Source organism: Manacus vitellinus, unplaced genomic scaffold (assembly GCF_001715985.3).
Source record: "Manacus vitellinus isolate BGI_N305 unplaced genomic scaffold, ASM171598v3 scaffold_16_pilon, whole genome shotgun sequence".
Taxonomy (NCBI): domain Eukaryota; kingdom Metazoa; phylum Chordata; class Aves; order Passeriformes; family Pipridae; genus Manacus; species Manacus vitellinus.
In genome coordinates, this window is record NW_021939189.1 from 16,166,975 (window position 1) to 16,186,025 (window position 19,051).

A 19,051-nucleotide genomic window follows, 5' to 3' on the forward strand; every position below is an offset into this window, starting at 1 on the left:
CCCCAACCCCTGCAGACCCCCCCAATGAGCAGATCAGCCCAGCAGGTGCTTCAGCTTCTCTTTATTGATGGACAGTTGTGCTCTCCCACCCCAAGGCCCGTCAGAGTGCTGGGTGAGGGGGGAAGGGACTCTGGGATGGTGGGGGGACACGACTAACACAGGAGACAACGCTGTAGGGGAGCACGGGAAGCTCTTGCACGGAGCCAACACCCTCCTCCTGCCCCCATGCCCAAAATAACCGGAGAGGGGGCTGGATTCACTTCAGACTGGGCCTGGGGAGGTGTGTGGCCCCATGGGAAGGGGTGAGTAGCAGCTTGCCTCGAGCGAGGGGTCCGGCGGAACCATTGACCACACATCGCCTCTCCTTCCCCAGTCCCCCAGAGCAGGGCCGGGAAAAGGACATTTTACACCCTGAGGACAGTCACCAGGAACCTCCTATGCCGACTCCAACACACATCAAGGCAGGACTTCACTACGGGGGAGAGGTTTTTTAAAAAACTAAACACTTCAAGTATATTTCTTTTAGTGATTTAAGGTCTCTTGCCCCTGCTGCTGCTGCACTGGGTGGTGTTTAGCAACCTACATCCACTCTAGGGACAAGGAGAACAGCGCAAGCAATGGCTGGTCTAATGCAAGAGGAGAGGGGGAGGGAAGGTGGGAAGGGAGGTGGGCAGGGGAAGGGAAGGCTGAGTCTGGTGCTCAGGGAACGGGCACCACACGCATGGTGTTGGTGTAGCCGGAGCCGGGGCGCCAGCCCGTCAGCACAATGACCAGGTCGCCGCTCTTGAAGAACCCACGGGCTTTGCCTGGGAGAGAAGAGAGAGGGGTCAGAGCCCAGGTCCACCCTGTCCCTCACCCACTTGTCACCAGCTCCCTGAGCCACCAAAGCTGCCTGCCCCACGGCAGTCGTGGCTCCTGGTGCGTATCAAGACATCCCCCCCACTTCCTGCTGTCCACCCATCTGCTTTGGGGTTCTCTGCCAACACAGAGCCTGGAATTCCACAACGTAGGATTTGGAGGGGCTGGAGAACAGTCACCCTGCTCCAGGTTTCCCCTGTCTCTCAGAGCGATGAGTGTCACAGTTCCATCACTCAGCACCTTAAAACCAACCCGATCTTCTGCAGAAACCCCTTCTAAGGCAGCTGTGACAAACCCACTGCCCCATTTCCCAATCGGATGCTGCTGAGCCCACCCAACTACCACGGGTTTCCCAACGGGATCCGGTTACCACACAGGCAGCCAGTTCCTCTCCCTGTCACCAGAGCCCATGTTCACCCCAAAGCCCCACCCGGGGGCTCAGGGCCCCCCATCACTCACCGACGTTCATTCCCAGGGTGACGCGCAGATCCACGTCCTCGGCCCAGGCGTCCTGGGCGGGGTCCTTGCAGAGCACGGGGAAGATGCCGCGGTACAGGTGGGCCTGGCGGGCTGTCTGCTCGTTGCGGGTGATGGCGATGATGGGGGCGCGGGGGCGGTACCGCGACACCAGGTGTGCTGACCTGTGGGGAGAACGCACCCGGTGGAGCCCCATGTGCCGGCACTGCCGCCAGAGGGGACGGAGAGGACACTGGGTATGGCCAGCGGGAGCACAAGCAACCCACAAGGGCTCCCCAGAACCCCTGCAGGGACACGAGGGATGGCCACCCTGGTGACCATCTCCACAAGGAGATGCCAGCCAAGAGCCACTCACCCACCAGCTTGACACGGCTGAATTCCCAGTTAGGCAACTGGGCGGACACCACCTTGGCTCCCAGCTCAGCAAATGCCACTGGGGTGTTTTGGTCCCCAAACAAGCCTTTCCTTGTTTGTGTTGCTATGTTAAACTGGCGAGGTGCCATTTATTCCAGCCTCTCCAAGCAGGCCTTGGCATCTCAACTGGGGTCCCTGCAAGTTCCCTCTGTTTTGAGGAGCTCCCGGTTTCTGGGATGGAAAGAGCTGGTGCCAGCAGCGCTCCCCAAAGCATGCCAAGGAGGAGGCCATCTGCCTCCCAGCCACCTGCTGAAGCAGCAAACAGGCCGGTTGCTCCACACACAGCTCTGCCCCTGCACCCAATGGGAAGCAAATGCAACAGAGCCCAAAATTTATACTGGGAAGTTGGGCACAGAGGCCTTAAAATAGCAGCAGCACACCCTGGGTGGGGACTACAGCTTCCCTTTCCCTGGACACATCTGCAAACAGAAAGATTCAAACTGTAAGGCCACAGCATCTACAGCTCCATCTTTCCAAGGGCCATGCCAGCATCTCCACTCGCTTCTGCAGCCTTGTTTAGTGGAGCCAAGCTCAGCCACACAGTTTGCTGCTCAAAGCAGGCAGCAGCAGATGCTCCAAGCACCCAACCACACATCCCAGCTCTCAGACAATCCTTCCCACGCTGTCCAAGCCGCCTCCCAGGAGCTCCAGGAGATCCACGTACTCAAAGGTTTAACTGAATCCACAGCTAAAAATATTCAAAAGTCAGAGTTCAAAATCTCTTTAAAAAGGTCAAGTGTAAGGCTAGAACCCTGGACAAAGATACCTTAGAAGCATGAGGGTAACCAGAACTTGACACTTATGGTTCCCTCACCTCTGCACAAAGTGGCTGCTCCAAATCATTTTAAGCTGTAAATTTAGATGAAGGATTTACTGATGGTCCAGGTCTTCAGGTAGATTATGCCCAGCACACACAACCACACCTCTGCTGCTGCTCTACTGCTTTGGTGTGAATCCAGGGCGAGAAATCCTGATTTTCTTCCAGAAAGTAGCCTGAGACTTATGGTCAGACGTGCACTGGGAGGGGACAGCCTGATTCCTCTAGATGGAAGAGCTGATCCATGAGGCTCCAGCTGCCTTCCCACAACTGGAAGAACAGGTCTCTGTTGGGCAGCTGTCACCATTGCTGGACAGAAATCCCAAACTACATCACTCCAGCATGTCTCTCACCTGCAGCCACTGAGCTCACCTGGGTGCCTGCCAGACACTTGCCTGTGCAGAGATTATTCACAGACAGGCACAAGGAAGCCTGGAAGAGGAAATTTCCAAAGCTTTCCCTTTCCCTAACAACCCTAGGCTACACAGTCCCTCTTCCCTCCTTGGGCTCAGGCAAGCAGGGCTGATGCCTGCAAAATTCAGCAAGGGACCAATAATTTGGATGCTATGAAAGACCAAGGCCCTGAATTAAAAAAAAAAAAAAAAAAAAAAAAAAGTAGATTCTGCATCCACTGAACTTCTGCCTCACTGTTACATCGATGGTTTCTTGCCAAGAAGTTTGAATTGGAGCTGCAACACTTATTTTCCCTTGGCTCTTCCAGCCAGCGCCGCTGGCAGAGCTGCCACTCACAGCAGCAAGAGGAAGCCGGGCTCGGAGCTGGTGCCACGCTGGCAGAGACAGGCTGAGGAACCCGGAGCACACGGATTGAGTCCATCTCCCAGGGACCAGCACTGCAGGCAGGCCTAGGCTCCCAGTCACTGCCAGAACCAGGTTCCACCTCTTTCTCAGGGCCGTGTTCTTGGGATCCTCCTTCCCCCACCCTGTCACGTAGTTGGCTTGACCTGGGGGAAACCTGTCCCCTCCTACCTTCCAGACTTGGTGAGGACAATAATGGCCCCGCTGCAGCACTTGAAGGACGCTTCCACAGCGCCAACAGCAGCGGCCTCGGTGGGGTCGCAGTTGAGGGGGGTCAGACGGCGCAGTTCCTCAAACAACTGCCTGTGAAAGATGGCGGCTTCGGCCTCCCGGGCAATCTATAAGAGCAACACGCATTCGGGATGACAACACTCACAGCACCACTCGGGCAGCACAGGGAGGGCGAGGTGCTCTGTCACAACGTGGCACAGCGACACCGTCACCACACGGCGAGCCCAGATTGAGCTCAACACGCCGGGGTGACGCCACGGCACTCAGCCACCCCAACACCACATCCCTGCAGAGGAACCATTTGATTTCCCAGGTGTTCTTTTCCAAATGGTGGCACCTCGCCCTGCCGTGCCCACACTCAGGTGACACTCATGCCAACTGCCAGGCACTCTTGCTCTGCTCCTGCCTGCTGTGGTCCCTCCCTGGCACAAGTCAGCTCAGCCTACAGCAGTTACGCAAGGCCAGCACGGGCTGAATTCCTGCAGTGTTAGAACGCAGCGTGTTTTTGCCATGGGAAGGGCTGGCCCTGAGCCCCTCTCCGAGCCCTACCTGCCGGACTCGGTCAGGACTATCAGGGCTGCAGCTAAGCACTTAAAAGAGGCCTCCACCGCGCCCGCCGCCATGGCATCGGCAGGGTCCCTGTTGTTAACATTGAGCCGTAAAATCTCCTCGAAGAGCTGACGATGAAACATTGCGGCCTCGGCCTCCCGAGCGATCTGCAGCCCCCAGGGGAGGGAAGGAGGAGAACAGGAAAGAAGAGAAGGAAAGATACACCAGAGGAACATGAGATCACATTAATTTGCCCAATCATCATAGTAATGCATGCAAGAGAGTATTAGGATCAAGCTGTGAAACTTTTTGGCTCTCAGGTTGTGAGTTTGCTGAATGCAACCCAGACTAACATCTGTGTGAATGGCAGGCCCCAGTCACCAGGCAGGTATTCCAAAGGTGGCTATTCATTGCATTTTGGAGTCCTGTCAGAGCAGGTAAACACAGACTGCTTTTCAAGAAACAGAGCAAGCCAGCTCAGAGGCAGAACTTATTTTGTTACAGCTGCTTATGACTCCCTTGAGAGACTCCTGTGCCACCTACCAGCCTGCCCACAGTCCTGCCTGTTATTCCTCAAGAATCTCTGTGGCTTCCTTTCATACTCTCCTAACACCACAGAGCTCTGCTGTTAACAGTCTTCATGGAGCCAACGTGCAAATAATGCACTTTTAACATGAGCCCTCAAGCTGGGACATTGGTCCTTCTCAGCTTTGTTAGATTCAGTTTAACTTGAGAGCAAATAAAGGTTTAGTTTAACTTGAGAGCCAGTAAAGTTTCACCTCCAAGTGGAATATCAATTTCCCTTCTGGTAATAAGGAAACAAACAGGAACAAGTCTTCCTTATAGGGTTGTCACAATGTGGATGTTGAGGAGTTTGTACAGTGCCAGACGTGACAGATGAGAGGGACACAGGCACAACTAAGGACTTTCTGTTCCTGCTGAGCATTGGCAACAGGTTCAGTAACCTGCTCATCCCAGCACCCCGGGAATCACTCACACAAAAGACAACTCCCATCTCAGGAGGCTGCATTAGCCCCTGACAACCCAATAAAGAAGGCTTGCAGAGACCAGAAAAGTGTGCAAAGATTGACCATGTTCAAGGACAACTTCATCCAGTTATTTCAGAAAGGGAGTAGCCACTACACAAAGCACAAGTTCCTGTTTAATTAGAGATCCATGTGTCATTATAGTGAAAGCTTTGGAGTTAAAAAGTCAAGAATTTTCCTACTCCAGTGTTGATGATTTATTTTCTATGATGCTGGGAATTATCCCTTCCACAGCTATCAGTTTAAGCCAAAGTAGTTAAGTATCTTATGTCTAAAAATAACAGGACACATGGGGCAGGCCAGAATAGCAGGCTGGTGCCAACTTGTCCTCAAGCCGTTTGTTACTGCTGGCTTTAGATAAAATGGGAGTATTTGCCTCAAAACATTCACTCCAAATGCAGGAGCTGGGAGCCAGGCAGTTTATCTTCAGCCCTGGTACAAAGGCAGCAGCTCTGTGTAGCACACAGGGCAAACCCAAGCTTAGCAGGAAGCCTGCATTCCCCAGGTGTAATGGAACACAGGAATACATGTGCCTGCTTTGGCATGGCTGCAGAAGGACAGTAATCCTTAACTCCACCCCAAAGCTGGATCTGCTCATGCAGGAATGGCTATACAGGGTTGGTGCATGGTTGGAAATACCAGGGAAGGTGGGAGAAAGGGAAATGGAGTGGTTGTTTAAACCTTGGTCCCCTCAAACAGCATGGACAGGGTGGTGTTTGAAGACCAGTGTGGATCATGGACTTGAATGGGAAGGAAGCCCACTCCCATTAGCAGGAATCAGCCTGCCCAGTATTTGGAAGTTTACCACTTAGGTGGAAACACCCCCCTGCTCTGGCCATGCTGCAGGTCTCCAGGCTGTGGTTACTCAGGGCATTATTGCTGGGCTCGACTAACACCAAGGGAAACAGCTCAGAGGAAAGATCCTGGCTGTTCTGGGACGTGCTCCTACCATCAGAGTTGGCACCTTGCTGCCTGGAACATCTTACATTCAACAAAGGGAATCTGTGTTTCAATTTCTGCACTGAGGGTTAAAGCCTTCAGTGTTTCCCCAGGGGCTGGTGGAATGAACAGCACTATCCCCAGGTCTGCAGGAAGAGGGAAGCAGGTGCAACAGGTCCTGAACTCAGGCTACAGATACAACACAACCTGCCCAGGCCAAGGAATTAATGCCAGGATGAAAACCCAGGTGTAAGGTTTGCTGCAGCAAGTTCTCAACTCTTGGTAGGAAGTCAACCCTTGTGATTTAAGGGGTGGAAAATGAGGGAGAAGCTTTTAGATGTATTGTTAGCATTTGGCCTGGAAAGGAGCAGTCACTGCCCAGTCATCATCAAGTCACATTTTGCATTTGCCTCATGCAAAAAACACCACTCCATATTGAGATAAAAGTTATTTAGGTAACACACTGCAAACCAACACTGGCTGAGTTGATTAATCTATAAAATCTGAACTGCAAATAAAACTGGTGAGAGTTAGAACTGGTGAGAGTTATCACTGCTGTGATTCACAGCACTGCTAACTGGGGAGCAGCAACACTTGTAGGTACTTGACATCAGGCTTTTATCAGCTGAAACTTGAAGCAGAGCAGAGGTTTCTGGCAGTTCAGGCATGTAAAAATATGGTGCTGTCAGTACTCATGCAACAAACCCCCCCAACACGAGCACACACCAGGTGCTGAATGCAGCAGTGCTGTAAACCAGCCTCAGGAGCCTCCCCCACCCCTCCCACACTGCAGTCAGCCAAAACCTTTCATTATCTACAGATAAACTGCTTAAGCAGCTCCTTGACCTTGCAGAAGTTTAAGGCATTAATATGCCACTGTAATAGGACAGTGGACAAAACGTCTATCAAGGTAATGGCAAAACCCCCTTTACCCTGTCCTAAGCAACAAGAAATGGGAACTTTCATATGTCAGAGCAGCTCTCAACTCTGCCTGACAACAGTTCGGAGCACAAAAACCGAGGTGCCAGGCCCTCAGGACCGTATTGGGTCGATAAAAACCCACCCACAGCAGAACGTGAGCAAAGAAACGCCAATTTTGGGCGGCTGGGTACATTGTGGTCCCCGTGTGCCCGGCCCAGGGCGGGGCGGGGCGGCGCTCACCGCGTGCTGCATGCGCACGGCCTCCAGAGGGTAGTCGCCCTTGGCTGTCTCCCCGGACAGCATGATGCAGTCTGCGCCGTCCAGCACCGCGTTGGCCACGTCGCTGCCCTCGGCGCGCGTCGGCCGCGGCTTCTTGATCATGCTCTCCAACATCTGGAAGAGAAGCAACCTGGAGAGGTCGAGATGCTGCCAAAGGAAGCGGCTGCTTTTTCATTAGTGCACTTCAATGCTCTTGATAGGGTGGGCAGAAAGTGGGAGGCAGCCTAAGAACTCTGGGAGAAGTGTTCTCTGTGGGTATGGAACAGAGAGGTGCCTGCTCCCTAAATCAGCTTTGAATTTAAGCATCTACTAGCAAGGAAAACAACCTATTTAGTTTTGTACCCACTATACGTTTATTCCTTTTCCAGGGAAATTTAACCCACAGAACATCCCAGACACGACATTCCAATTTTTTAATTAAACTTTCCAGCATAAGGCTTGGTCCAAGGAACCCAGAGCTCTTTAGTGTGTGGCATTACACATATTTTTGGAAGCTCAGATCCAGTCATACATTCCCAAATTTGGGCTTTTTACATCTAGAAATCAGAAAGAGCAAGGTCTGACCCAATAAAGTCACCTTCATCCAGCACAGTGTTTCAAATGTTTTAGATAATATAAACAGGGATACAAAGTCAGAACAGCCAACTCCACGAGCTTCCTAAGCATCCACTCTCAAGAGAGTGAAAAACAGGACAGCTTTCCATGAGGTCAGCTCTTCCTAACCCTTCTCCACACATCCCAGCCTGTCCAGCTCTCCTGTCTTCCTCAGCTTTCCCCAGCTGGATCTCACCACTGCACAAACACTGCTCATATCCCATGGGGCACTGCCTGAGGCAGCATTCCAGCTGCATTTCAGTAGCAATACAGGCAAAAGAAGGAGCATATGCCACTGTAGATCCAGAATTTTGTCTGATGACTACTGTCCAGGGACAGTGTTTGCTTCCACAGCCTGTGTGCAGAGCAAGCACAGCAGGAAACCAGCTCTCTCAGTGCCTGAGGACTGTCTGCACGTGATCCCTACTGCTCCCAGAATAAGGAGATGGATCTTTCAGTCAGTTCCTTCTGATGCTGCAGCGCGGGTGCATCTTGTAAGACACCTGGAAGCCTGGGCAAGTCTTCCCTATCAGGCACAGATGTAATGCCACAAGATGCCAAGGCAAATTGTGCCAGTTTTCCCCAGAATATGTTCAGTCAGCCCAAAAGGCTCATTATCTCATGTTTTGAGGTGTAAAACCTTCAGCAGGCATCCAAGAGGTCCTGTAGCCTTACTGGGGAGGTTCCCAAACACAGAAGTGCCTCAACATGAACTCCTCAGCTATAAGCAAAACCTCTTTGCTCATGGCATCTCACTGTCTAATCAACGCCACCAAGCCATGGAAGCTCCCAATGTTCCCTCCTGGCCAGATTCCAGCCATGAGGAGCCAATGGTGTATTTCCTGTACCTGAGTGGCACAGATGATGGGTTTGCCAGCCCTGTTGCAGCGCCCAATCATCATCTTCTGGGCGAGGAAGACTTTTTCAGCCGGGATCTCGATTCCCAGGTCACCACGGGCCACCATAATGCCATCGCTGGCCTCCATGATCTCATCGAACCTGACAGCGAGACAAGAGCTGTGTTATCCCATTTGTCCTGCAAAGCACCCTTCCATCTGCTCTGTCCTCCTCTTCTGGAAGGGAGCATCGATCTAGAGCGCCGTCAGCACACGGCCTTTCCACGGCCCGTTTGTGTTCCTGCAATGCCAAGGAAGGAGGAAGAAAGCCAAGACCGAGGCACAGCACACGTTCAGTGCTACACAAAGCTGTCTAAAGCTACAGGAAGGGAGCGTGAGTTGATTTAGTTCAGTCTGACAAACCTCAAGTGCCCCCTGCCCAAAGCTCACCTGCGCACACCCTCGTGGTTCTCGATCTTGCTGATGATCTTGATGTTCTTTCCCTTCTCCCCCAGCACCTTCCTGACAGCGTGGACGTCGGAGGCTTTGCGGATGAAGGAAGCAAACACCATATCCACGTTCTGCTCCACACCGAATTTGAGGTCCTGAATGTCCTTTTCAGAGACGGCGGGCAGGTCAACGGCAGCGCCGGGCAGGTTCACGCCCTTCTTGCTGCCGAGCATCCCGCCGTTCTCGACCTCAGTCATGACATAGTCCTTGCCTGAAACACGTGTTCCCACAGTCAGTGCTTGCCAGGAAGCTCCCACTACTGGCTCCCACCTCCCCTGCCTGGGAACAGCAGTTCCAACAGCAACGCACAAGATAAGAAAGAACAGCACGTCCCTTCAGAGCATTTGTGTACCACACGAGCTCCCAACCACCCAACCCACCCTTGGGAAGGCAACACACTGGTTTAAAACAACTTCTATGTGTTCTTGGAGAAGATGCCAATTGTTTTGTGCAGGAGGTTGGCAATGTCTTCCTCCCAAAAGGCTCCCAGATTGCACCTCTGCACACAGGAGCCCTGTTACACCAAAGTGAGCAGCTCAAAAGCCTCACCTCAGTGTCCATACAAGCTCAGGGATTAGAGGCTCCAGCACTTTAGGGAGCACTATAAAGGGAATATCATGGAACTACCCTTGCCTCTAAATTCCCAGTTAAAGCAGGTTTTGTCTCTAACCACAAAACTCAGGGTCTGTCCTGTAGAACTAGTTAAATCCTGCATTAAGAGCATGAATTAGCTTGGCTGAACAGGCTTTGATCATGAGTTGTGGTATGGCCCTACAACATGTCTCCCTTTGAAGAGAGGTTTTAGAAGCCAGTCCAGGGAAATCCAGCTAAAGTTAGTTTTTGGAAAATTCCTACACTTAAAGTAGAGAAGGTTTGGTTTTAAGTCTCACTACAGCATCAAGAACCATGTCCTCCTTTCTTTAATACACAACTGCAAGCTAAAAAGCAGTTACTGGGGGGAAAGCACAAACATGTTCCAAGAAAAAACCAAGCAGGCATAACAGGAATGGTTGTTACCCACCTTTCTCCTTAACCAGCAAGGAAATCAGACCGTCATCCACGTAGATTTTGCTGCCAACATCTACGACCTTGGTGAGATTCTTGTAGTCCAGCCACAGCGTGTTCTCGTCACACTTCTCCATGAAGGCATCGTCCAGGGTCACTTTGAGTGGTGAGCCCCTCTTCAGCTCCACTTCTGCTGTGCCACTCTGGGTGTCAAAGTGTGTGTCAGCAAAACCAGGAAAAACCAGCACACAACTACCTCCCAGCCTGCAGCAGTTCAGCCAAACTTTTGGTAGGTGTTGTGTTACCTGGTTTCCTAGGATATTTTTTGTTTGGAAAAGGCCACAAGCTTAGCATAACTAGTCTCATGAGGTGAAGAGTGTGGGATAAAAAAAACGAGCAACTTACTCCCTTAATGAGTCCAGTTCGGATTTCAGGTCCCTTGGTGTCCAGTGCAATAGCCACAGGTCTGTAGGTGATGGGATCAGAGGCAAAGCTCTCTGTGGCTTCTCGCACATTCTTGATTGTGCCCTCATGATACTGGTAAGGAAAAAGAGATGGGAATGTTCAGATCATTTCTACTCCACTGCTTATGGAAAAGATGCTGAGACACTGCCCAAGCTGAGAGCTTTGCTTTCACATGATGCTCAGTTTCAGTGCTACCTTCAAAATTTAATCCAGACTAAGCTTCCAGAAAACCAGAGTGTAAGGATAAGGCCTTCCTGTCATGAAGGTAGAGTCTGGAAATTATCTGGTTGTGCCCTCAGTTCTAATTCCAGAAGGACAACTGAAGGAGAAGCCCAGAGGCCCGGCTGAAGTGATTTTCCATCAGGAGACACGCTTGCCAATTGAAGGTGGTTTATCAACCAGCAGGCCTTTAGGAGCCACATTTCCAAAAGTTTTGCTGAACACCTGTCTATTCAACACAGCAGAACATCATCAGATGGATAACTGTGTACATGGAAAGACACCTGGATGGCAGAAGAATGTCACAGCTAAGCCACTCTCACACGTGCCTGTGCTCCCCCCCCATTCAGGGCACCAAAGGGAAGATGCCACTCCCCACTCCCTTCATTACCACACACACTTCTAGCCTGACCCACAGTCAGTCCCACAGCTGGACAAGCCTTTCATTATCTCTTTGGCTGAAATTTCTCCAAGTGATAAAGGACTTGCAAAGGGGATGTTATCCATGTATATATTTACATTTTATTTCAGAAGCAATCACAGCAGGAGCTCAGTGCTGCAGCACCACAAACCTGGCTTCCAAACCTCCACATGTATAAGAGCATTTTGCTAATGCTTCCAGTTTTGGGACAGTTTCCTGGGAAAAATCACATCCTAATCCCTTAAATGTGCTTTGAATGGCCAGCAGATCAGTTCATTTTACTTGTTCAAACAACATTAAGAGATAACCTGAACTATTTACAACTACAAGAGTTGTGTAACACTTGACAGACTGTTGTAGATAAGAAATACCCTTTCCCCTCTCTGTACCCATAGTGACAGAGTTTGACCTGACTCGCCTGAAACACCTGGCTCCCTTTGATCTGACTTCACCTGGAACATCCGTCTGCCTCGTGACACTCATGTCCTCAACATGAGCCCTGCACACCAACCTGAGTACCTCAGGGGCAATAATCCAGTGCCAGGAAGGTGAGGCTGGAAAAAGCCACGCTAAAGTTCACATGTATGCCCTTGGCCAGAGATAACCAACACCTGATAACTCCAGGACAGGAAAATGATTAAGTTTATTGACTGAGTGTGTGAGCTGGGGCTGAGACGGCCCTGACCCTTCCAGGCACCGCAGCCTGGGATGCAGCACAGAAACCAGAAACCATGCCTGAATGGTCCCATTAAACTTATCTGATCCCAGGCATCTGGGATTTTTCCATTTTAGTTTGATATCAAGGACTGACTGAGCCTGACTTCCTGAAGAGTTACATATGCAGAATGCGAATGCAGGCAGAGCTGGAAGTAAAAGCCATTTTTACTCTATGTAAAAGGGTGGCAGGCAGGTGCCAAAGCACCTCTGCCAAAGTTGACTCCCCAGTAAATACTTTGGGGTGGACACCAGAACTGAAGCACTTGTGACAGACAAAAACTCTGTGGGGCTTCACTGGAAACTGCAGCTTTTTAGAAACCAAGAGGGGACACAAACTTAGGACTGGCTACAGCTGATGGTCCCACTCCACAAGAGATGACAGCTGGACCAGAGCCTGCAGTAACCCAACCCCATCTGTTTGAAATGTGCAATTAGACCTCACCCAAAGCCACACTCCCTGTCCTCAACCTCAGCCAACAAGCTCACAGACCACAGCAGCCACTCTGCTGGGCAGTAACGGTGTGAAAATTCCCAGTTTCAGCCTGGCCACCAACTCCCTGATGCGTCACCTGGCCCAAGAGCCACCCAGCTGCAGGATTTGACTACCAGGAGGCAGAGTTGCTCCACACTTTCTCCAAGCAGATTTCCCAACTGCAGGCCCTGCACAGATGCTATCCCAGGGTGTTTAGTCAAGGTCGGACAGTTGCCCCCAGTTAAGTGTCAATTCTGACACTGCCTTATGCCCTTTAAAGGCCAGTGAGGGTGAAAGGCCAAGCTGTTACACACTACGAGGCTTACGGGTCAGTAAGTAAAGCCACCTACAGCTGCTACTGGGTGACATTTTGAGAGCTGGAAAGGAGTCAGGGTTAAAAAAAAAAACTCAGCAGAAAGGCAACCTGGAATGGGATCCTCAACTCTCCCAGTATCACTAAGGACCTCACCTATTTATAGCAGTAAGGGCTTGTCTATCATGGAGAATGTTGGTTTCTTTTGACCTTACTCTTCTAAGGTCACCACACCATGTCCCAGGACCCTCCTGAGAGCCAGGAACGCAACTGGAGCAGCTGGTGAGCCAGAAAACTCAGTAGTTCATTCTTCCCACCGGGTAAAGTAATTACATCAAATCACTAACGGATCCCTTTTGAGACAGGGTTATTCGCTAATGACCTGCCTGCAAAATCCCCAGCAATGAAACAAGAAATGAGATGAACCGATAGTGTGACCTCCTGCTGAGGTGCAAAACAGCAGCAGCAAAACAGGGGCAGGTGTTTTTGGCTTCTGCTGCTTCTTTGTGCAGTGAACAGCAGCATATGAGGAAGAACTGAAATATTTCATGGCAAGCAGTTGGCACACAGTGCCAAATCCCAGTTACCTGGCTTCCTGGTGCAGGGAAGGGCGTGGAACCAACCTGAACTGCTTTCAAAATGGCTCAGAAAACACACCTGAATGTTATCAGCAATTACGCAGGCTCAGTATGTACAGTGTGCTTTCCCCAAAAGTAGAGCTATTTTGCCTTCCCACACCAAGGCTGGTCTGGATAAAGCTGGATTTCCCTCTTCCATAAGGGACAGGGGCAGCAGACACACACACAGCCCAGTCAGGGCTGTATGAGCTCAGACCCCACCCTTACCTCATGGGTGCCGTGAGAGAAGTTGAGGCGGGCAACATTCATTCCAGATTTAATCATTTCCTTCAGCTTCTCCACAGAGCGGGAGGCTGGGCCTAGGAGGAAGAAACAGTTTGAACATGAAATTTGTAAAAATAATGAGGTAACCCACACACACCAAGCTGTTTCATGTGGAAGAGAAAAGCTAACTGGATACAGGCTTGCTCAGCACTGCAGCAGCAAAGGTTGTTTTAACTTGCCCACAGAACCCAAGCAATTCCCATTTCCCTTGGTACTGGAATCACTCCCAGCAGTACCATGGGTTAGGCAAACATGGGAAAGTCGTGTTCCTTCACCACCCAAGTTCAGCCCTGGCAAGGGATGAAAGCTGGATCCCTCTCACAATTTCCCTAACAGGTTTGGGTTCTTGCTGCAATTCTCCCCTATCCAGGAATCACCTACCAATGGTGCAGATGATGCCAGTGTTCCTGGCGGTGGTGGGCTCCGAGTCGATGTCCAGGCGGCACATGTGCTCCAGGAAGGTGTCTGCCATGGCAGCGTGGAGCTGCTGAGTCTGGATGAAAGCGGTCCCTGCATCATGGTGCTTCGACATGGTTGCTCGATTCCTGTGTCTGGAAGGGAAGAAAGCGGTGCCAGGTTTGGGAATCACCCCGACCTGCCCAGCAAGCAGAGACACCAACACACCCACGTGATGAATATGGAGGTAACGAGAAAGCTGCTACTGGGTCAGACTTGATGTTCCTACTTGAGAGTCTTAACAGGCAAGACACATTTCTATTTCCATGTCATCCCCCACATGGACCACGCAAAGCTCACCTGCCTTCTATGCAGATGTTCCCTTCATAGCTTCTCTTCATTGCCAGTCTTCCCTTGGAGCTACACAACGCAACAAAATTCAAGCACTTGAGTGCGCAGGCAGAGGTTCTGCCTCCTCCCTCCCAGCTCTCCAGTCATTCCTCTACAAGCCTCGACTGCTCTTCCCATCCCAGCCGGGACCGGGACAGCTCGGCACTGGCGTGACTGCGGCGTGCCTGGACACGGGCAATCCTCTGCCCAGAGCATCTAATCGTGGCAAAGCCTGCCTAAGCCTAAACCCCAGTCTCTAAGCCTGGACAAGCAAGCAGACTTGAGTTGATTAAACACAACACCTTGGCAAAGAACATGTAAAAGACTGAAGTTTTCTTTAAAACGTTCAAAGTCCCTCTTTGACTGAAGACACTGTGGGTCTCCCCGGCCCCCTGCACTCCTTCTCACTCAGGGCAGCTGAAAACAAACATAAAGTTTAAAACTGGTTATTTTTGCAAAATTTGGATTAAGAAACCTCTCTGAACTCAGGCTGCTTGGCTCCTCAGGACTAGAGCATCCCCACAACAGCAGGAACAGCCCATAACCCCAGGAGGAAGCTGAGCTGAAGCTTAACTGTCCACTGGGATGGCAGGACACTCATTTCCCAGCAGTGCTGGTGCCCCCAGGCATTTCTAATTGCAGTAATTTTGTTCTCAGGTAGAAGCGGCAACTAAAAGCTCTTTGTTTCTTGGACCTGCCCAGGTGAGAATCCAAAAGCCTTGGTAAGGGAGGGATGCAAGGTGGTGGCTAGTGGCATGGACAGATCACACATTTTGGCTTCAAATATTGGTCTGACTTCAAACTCCATCCCCTGGGCAAGCAGGGGATATTCACAGCAGGCATGAACTGCCTTCTACAAGATGTGCCTGTAGAAATGTGGGTTGTGGCTCAGCTAAAGGCTGGGATAGAGCAGGGACTGAGCAGGGTTTTGGTTCTGCCCACTCCAGGCAGATAAAGCCCCCCAGTAACCCATCGAGCATGTGAGAGGCACACACCAGCTCAGCAGGCTCAGCTCTGACAGAGGCACTGATGGGCCCAAAATCTCTGTCAGAGCTGAGAAGGACAGCCGTGCCCTCTCGGCCTGCCCTGAGCCAGCCGGTGCTGCAGCAGCTCCTCCCCTGCTCCGCAGCCCTTCCTCACGTAGCTCACGTCCTGCTCCTCGCGCAGCCAGCCCTGACTCACCATCGCCGCTGCCATGCGGCACAGGGCGCCCAGGCCACACAAAACCATAATTTGACCTGGCAAAGCCTCTTTCCCCTCAGCCCTGCCAGAAGCTGCTGATTCACTGGAGTCACTACACGAAGGTCTGCCCACATGAAAAGCCCAACGAAGACTCATTATAGGAAAACCCTCTGGTCAGCCCTGAAACATTGTTGTTTCAGCACTCTAACACTTGCTGCTGCATCCTCCGACACCTGCAGCGCAGCGCCGGCTTCTCTAGATGCCAAAACCAACAAGCCTTTGCTGGGAAATCACCTCCACGCACAGGCGAGCAGGTCTGCACAGCTCCTGGGAACACGAGGAACAGGGAACAACGGGATCCTGACACAGAAACTGGAATAGGGAACAACGGGATCCTGACACAGAAACTGGAATAGGGAACAACGGGATCCTGACACAGAAACTGGAATAGGGAACAACGGGATCCTGACACAGAAACTGCACCCGCAGCGTAACTTGGAAGTTTATAACAATAGCCAGGTGAACTCTCCCTGCCTCATGGAAATCCCCCACTCACTCAAGTCATTTGCAAATACAACTTTAAGCCCTCTAAAGTTTTTATAAAGAGAAAGGAAAAGTTCACTTCCCAGTCAGAATCTCCTTCATAACTTTCCAGCAGTTCAGTGAGCTCAGAAAAGGTAACTGGAGACATCATGACCTTGTCCAGGGGCGAGAGCAGAAACGCAGGAGCCAAAACGTGTCCCAAACACCCATCTGCCCCCAGTGCCGGGCCACGACCAGCAAAATTCACTTCTTAGTGCTCCCTCCGGCCTCCCATCACAGCACATTTACAAAGCAGCGATTGAATTCTACTGGAATGACCAGTCTTATATTTATAACAGGAATGTCTGGCATTTCCCACCACTCTGCTTTTTTTAAAATCAGAGGAGCAAGGACTTCAAGGACACCTGAAAACAGAGCTCTCAGTCTGGGCTGAGCACAGAAGGGGGGTGAGCAATACCCTACAAAGCCTGTATGCTTCCAGCACTGAATAAATCTGAATTCCTTCCTTGAGGAATAATGATTAAATCCCCAAGTTTATTACTTGGGCTGCCTGTGCTACAGGCAGGGCATCTCAATGATGTCTGGTATCTCCCCAGCTCCTGAATATTCCAGAATGAGCCGTTTGAAGTCAGGACTGGTTTTACAGTGCCAGGTGACTAATTCCAGCCAGCTCACCCCACTGGTCAGCCAAGAAAGCCTAAAATCACAGCACCTCCAGATGTGCCCTTGGGGATGGAGAAACGGGAGGGAGCAGCAACCCCCACCCCGGCAGTCCCCACCCAGGGCCAAGTCTGTTATCGGTGACAACGGGAAGTAGAAGCTCCAGCAGGGACTGGGACTGTCCCCAGGCCACACCGGCAGAGCTGTGTCACTGCCTGGAGGAACTGCAGCAGGAAGGGGGGGCGGGGTCCTCCTGGGGGGGTGATGGTTCTGGATTTACAGCTCAGCCTCACTTACACAACCTCTCTGATGCTGCAGAATGACGCTGCTCATGCCCAGGGCCCTCAGCTAGAGGCAGAAATGGTTTGAGTTAGTGCTTAGGCCAGGGTTATGAAACCAGGCAGGCCTTCAGATTGCCAAAATAAGATTACGAAAACATCAGCTTTGCTCACTCCAGAGGCGAAAGGCACTCAGCAACAGAGAAATGCAGCTGCTTGGCATCCCCTCTTGAGGGAAGGAGCACAGCACGAGGTGGTGTCGCGACTTTACGTAAGTACAAAATGGCCACCCCAAAACACCACTCCTTTTCTGCAAGCCTGGATGGGACCCAGAAGCCACCACCTGCTCCTGGCTGGCCAAAGCTTCCCCCCGCAGCGAGCTGGGGATCCACGGGAGGAGAGCCCCACAAAAGGGATCGCTCTCCAGCTTTTAGGCAATGGAAAAGGAAAGTCGGGCCCGGGAGACAGCAGCACTTTCCCTGTGTGCTGCTGGCTCAGCAGAGCTGCCCTCCCCGCAAGGCAAACGCATAGAGTAGGCTTAACTAAAAAAAATAAGGAGAGGAGGCGACAAGCATCGGATGTTTGGTGAGGAGAAAGACTTATCTCGAGGGTATTTGTAGGACACACCTACAGGCTTAACCTTGCAGAGGACAAGGAGCCTTTCAGCCCGGCAAAAAGCACCTGGCTGCCTTCAGGCAAGCTGTAAAAACCTGCTTTACATGATAAAAGGAAGCTTTGGGTCTTTTTTTTTTTAACATTTAAACAGGTGGAAGTGTAGCTCCCTGCGCTGCATGCCCACTCCAGGATGAAGGTCGCTGCACGTGGCAGCGCCCCGGTACTGCAGCCCCATTCCCTACGTGCCATCCATCACCACATGCTGCGGCTCCATCTTCCCCTGGGAAAACAACGGGAGATAAAGGAGCAGCACGTGCTCCGTCCGGCCTGGGAAACGTCTTGTTCTCACCAAATTCAATTATCAGCTTGGCGGGTGCAAAGGGAATTAAGGCCGGTGGTGGATCACGCGGGCTAACGGCAAGAAAGGAAGGTTTTAATAATATTTACAGCTTCTGGTGGATAAAGGAGTAGGTAATCAAAAAAACGCAGGCTGCCGCAGACTCCCCAGGGTGGTTATCTACCGAAAGCGAAGTTTCTCGGAAGGGTTTCACAGGCAGAAGTCCCCGGTTCAAGCACGTGGCTCCCAGCAGCGCTTCCTGCCTCGGCACAAAAACCTCTCGCTTAATCCGGTGATGGGCTGGAAACCCGCCGGCATCAGCCAGGCTCATTGGGCCATCAAACTCCTCTAAATTAGCTTAAATTCTGCTTTATAAACGGGATATCGGGCATGAAATTATGCGCTTTGGAGTGATTTTTTTTAATTAAGCACTCCTGGTTGTACAACAAGTCCCAGGAGGTGTCTAAGTAACCAAAAAACCTCTTTGTCATCCTACCTTTGAGCCAAGGCAAGATATGATGAGCAGCAGTAAGAAAGTTAACACATTAGCATCACAAAAACCTCTGTAAAACACTGATTTTTTTGTTAACCTGGGCCTCGACGATACTAAGTTCCCTTATCAGGACAAAGCAGGTTTTCAGAGATTGCATTCTACTTTTCTTAGTCTGAGGAGACAGTCGGGAGGTTGCCATTGTCCGCCGACAAAAGCCCTATTCATGCCCTGGTAGCCCCGCACAGAGGGTTTAAACACGTTTCAGAAGTTTTCGCAGTTCAAGAGACTGTCCAAATCAACTGGACGCGTTTAAGCAGGCACGATTATGGCGGAAGATTAATTATCTTTGCGGGGGG

The 19,051-nt window shown here is 51.2% G+C and overlaps 1 protein-coding gene across 2 annotated transcripts; it reads right to left on the reverse strand.

Annotated features, from left to right (window-relative positions):
- Window positions 1-43: 43 nt before the first annotated feature.
- Window positions 44-14,655, reverse strand: PKM (pyruvate kinase M1/2). Of its 2 annotated transcripts, none has more exons than XM_008924099.3 (11): window positions 14,558-14,577; window positions 14,183-14,352; window positions 13,745-13,836; window positions 10,698-10,829; window positions 10,309-10,495; window positions 9,228-9,498; window positions 8,790-8,940; window positions 7,309-7,461; window positions 3,554-3,720; window positions 1,318-1,499; window positions 44-806 (listed from the first exon to the last, which is right to left on the reverse strand). In XM_008924099.3, the coding sequence occupies exons 2-11, from the start codon at window positions 14,331-14,333 to the stop codon at window positions 700-702; spliced, it is 1,593 nt and encodes a 530-aa protein (XP_008922347.3). In that variant the 5' UTR covers window positions 14,334-14,352; window positions 14,558-14,577; the 3' UTR covers window positions 44-699. The 2 variants fall into 2 exon arrangements, with proteins under 2 accessions (XP_008922347.3, XP_017925353.2); XM_018069864.2 differs by lacking the exon at window positions 3,554-3,720 and adding an exon at window positions 4,163-4,329 and having other exon boundaries at window positions 521-806; window positions 14,558-14,655.
- Window positions 14,656-19,051: the final 4,396 nt, after the last annotated feature.

What these genes read in the sequence shown, in the direction of transcription:
- PKM (XM_018069864.2), bottom strand. Translation starts at nt 14,598, where the DNA reads ATGAAGAGAAGCTATGAAGGGAACATCTGCATAGAAGGCAG. An exon ending in AACATCTGCATAGAAGGCAG is followed by an intron (nt 14,353 to 14,557) that starts GTGAGCTTTGCG and finishes CTTCCCTTCCAG; the next exon opens with ACACAGGAATCGAGCAACCA. An exon ending in CTTGCTGGTTAAGGAGAAAG is followed by an intron (nt 9,499 to 10,308) that starts GTGGGTAACAAC and finishes CACGTGTTTCAG; the next exon opens with GCAAGGACTATGTCATGACT.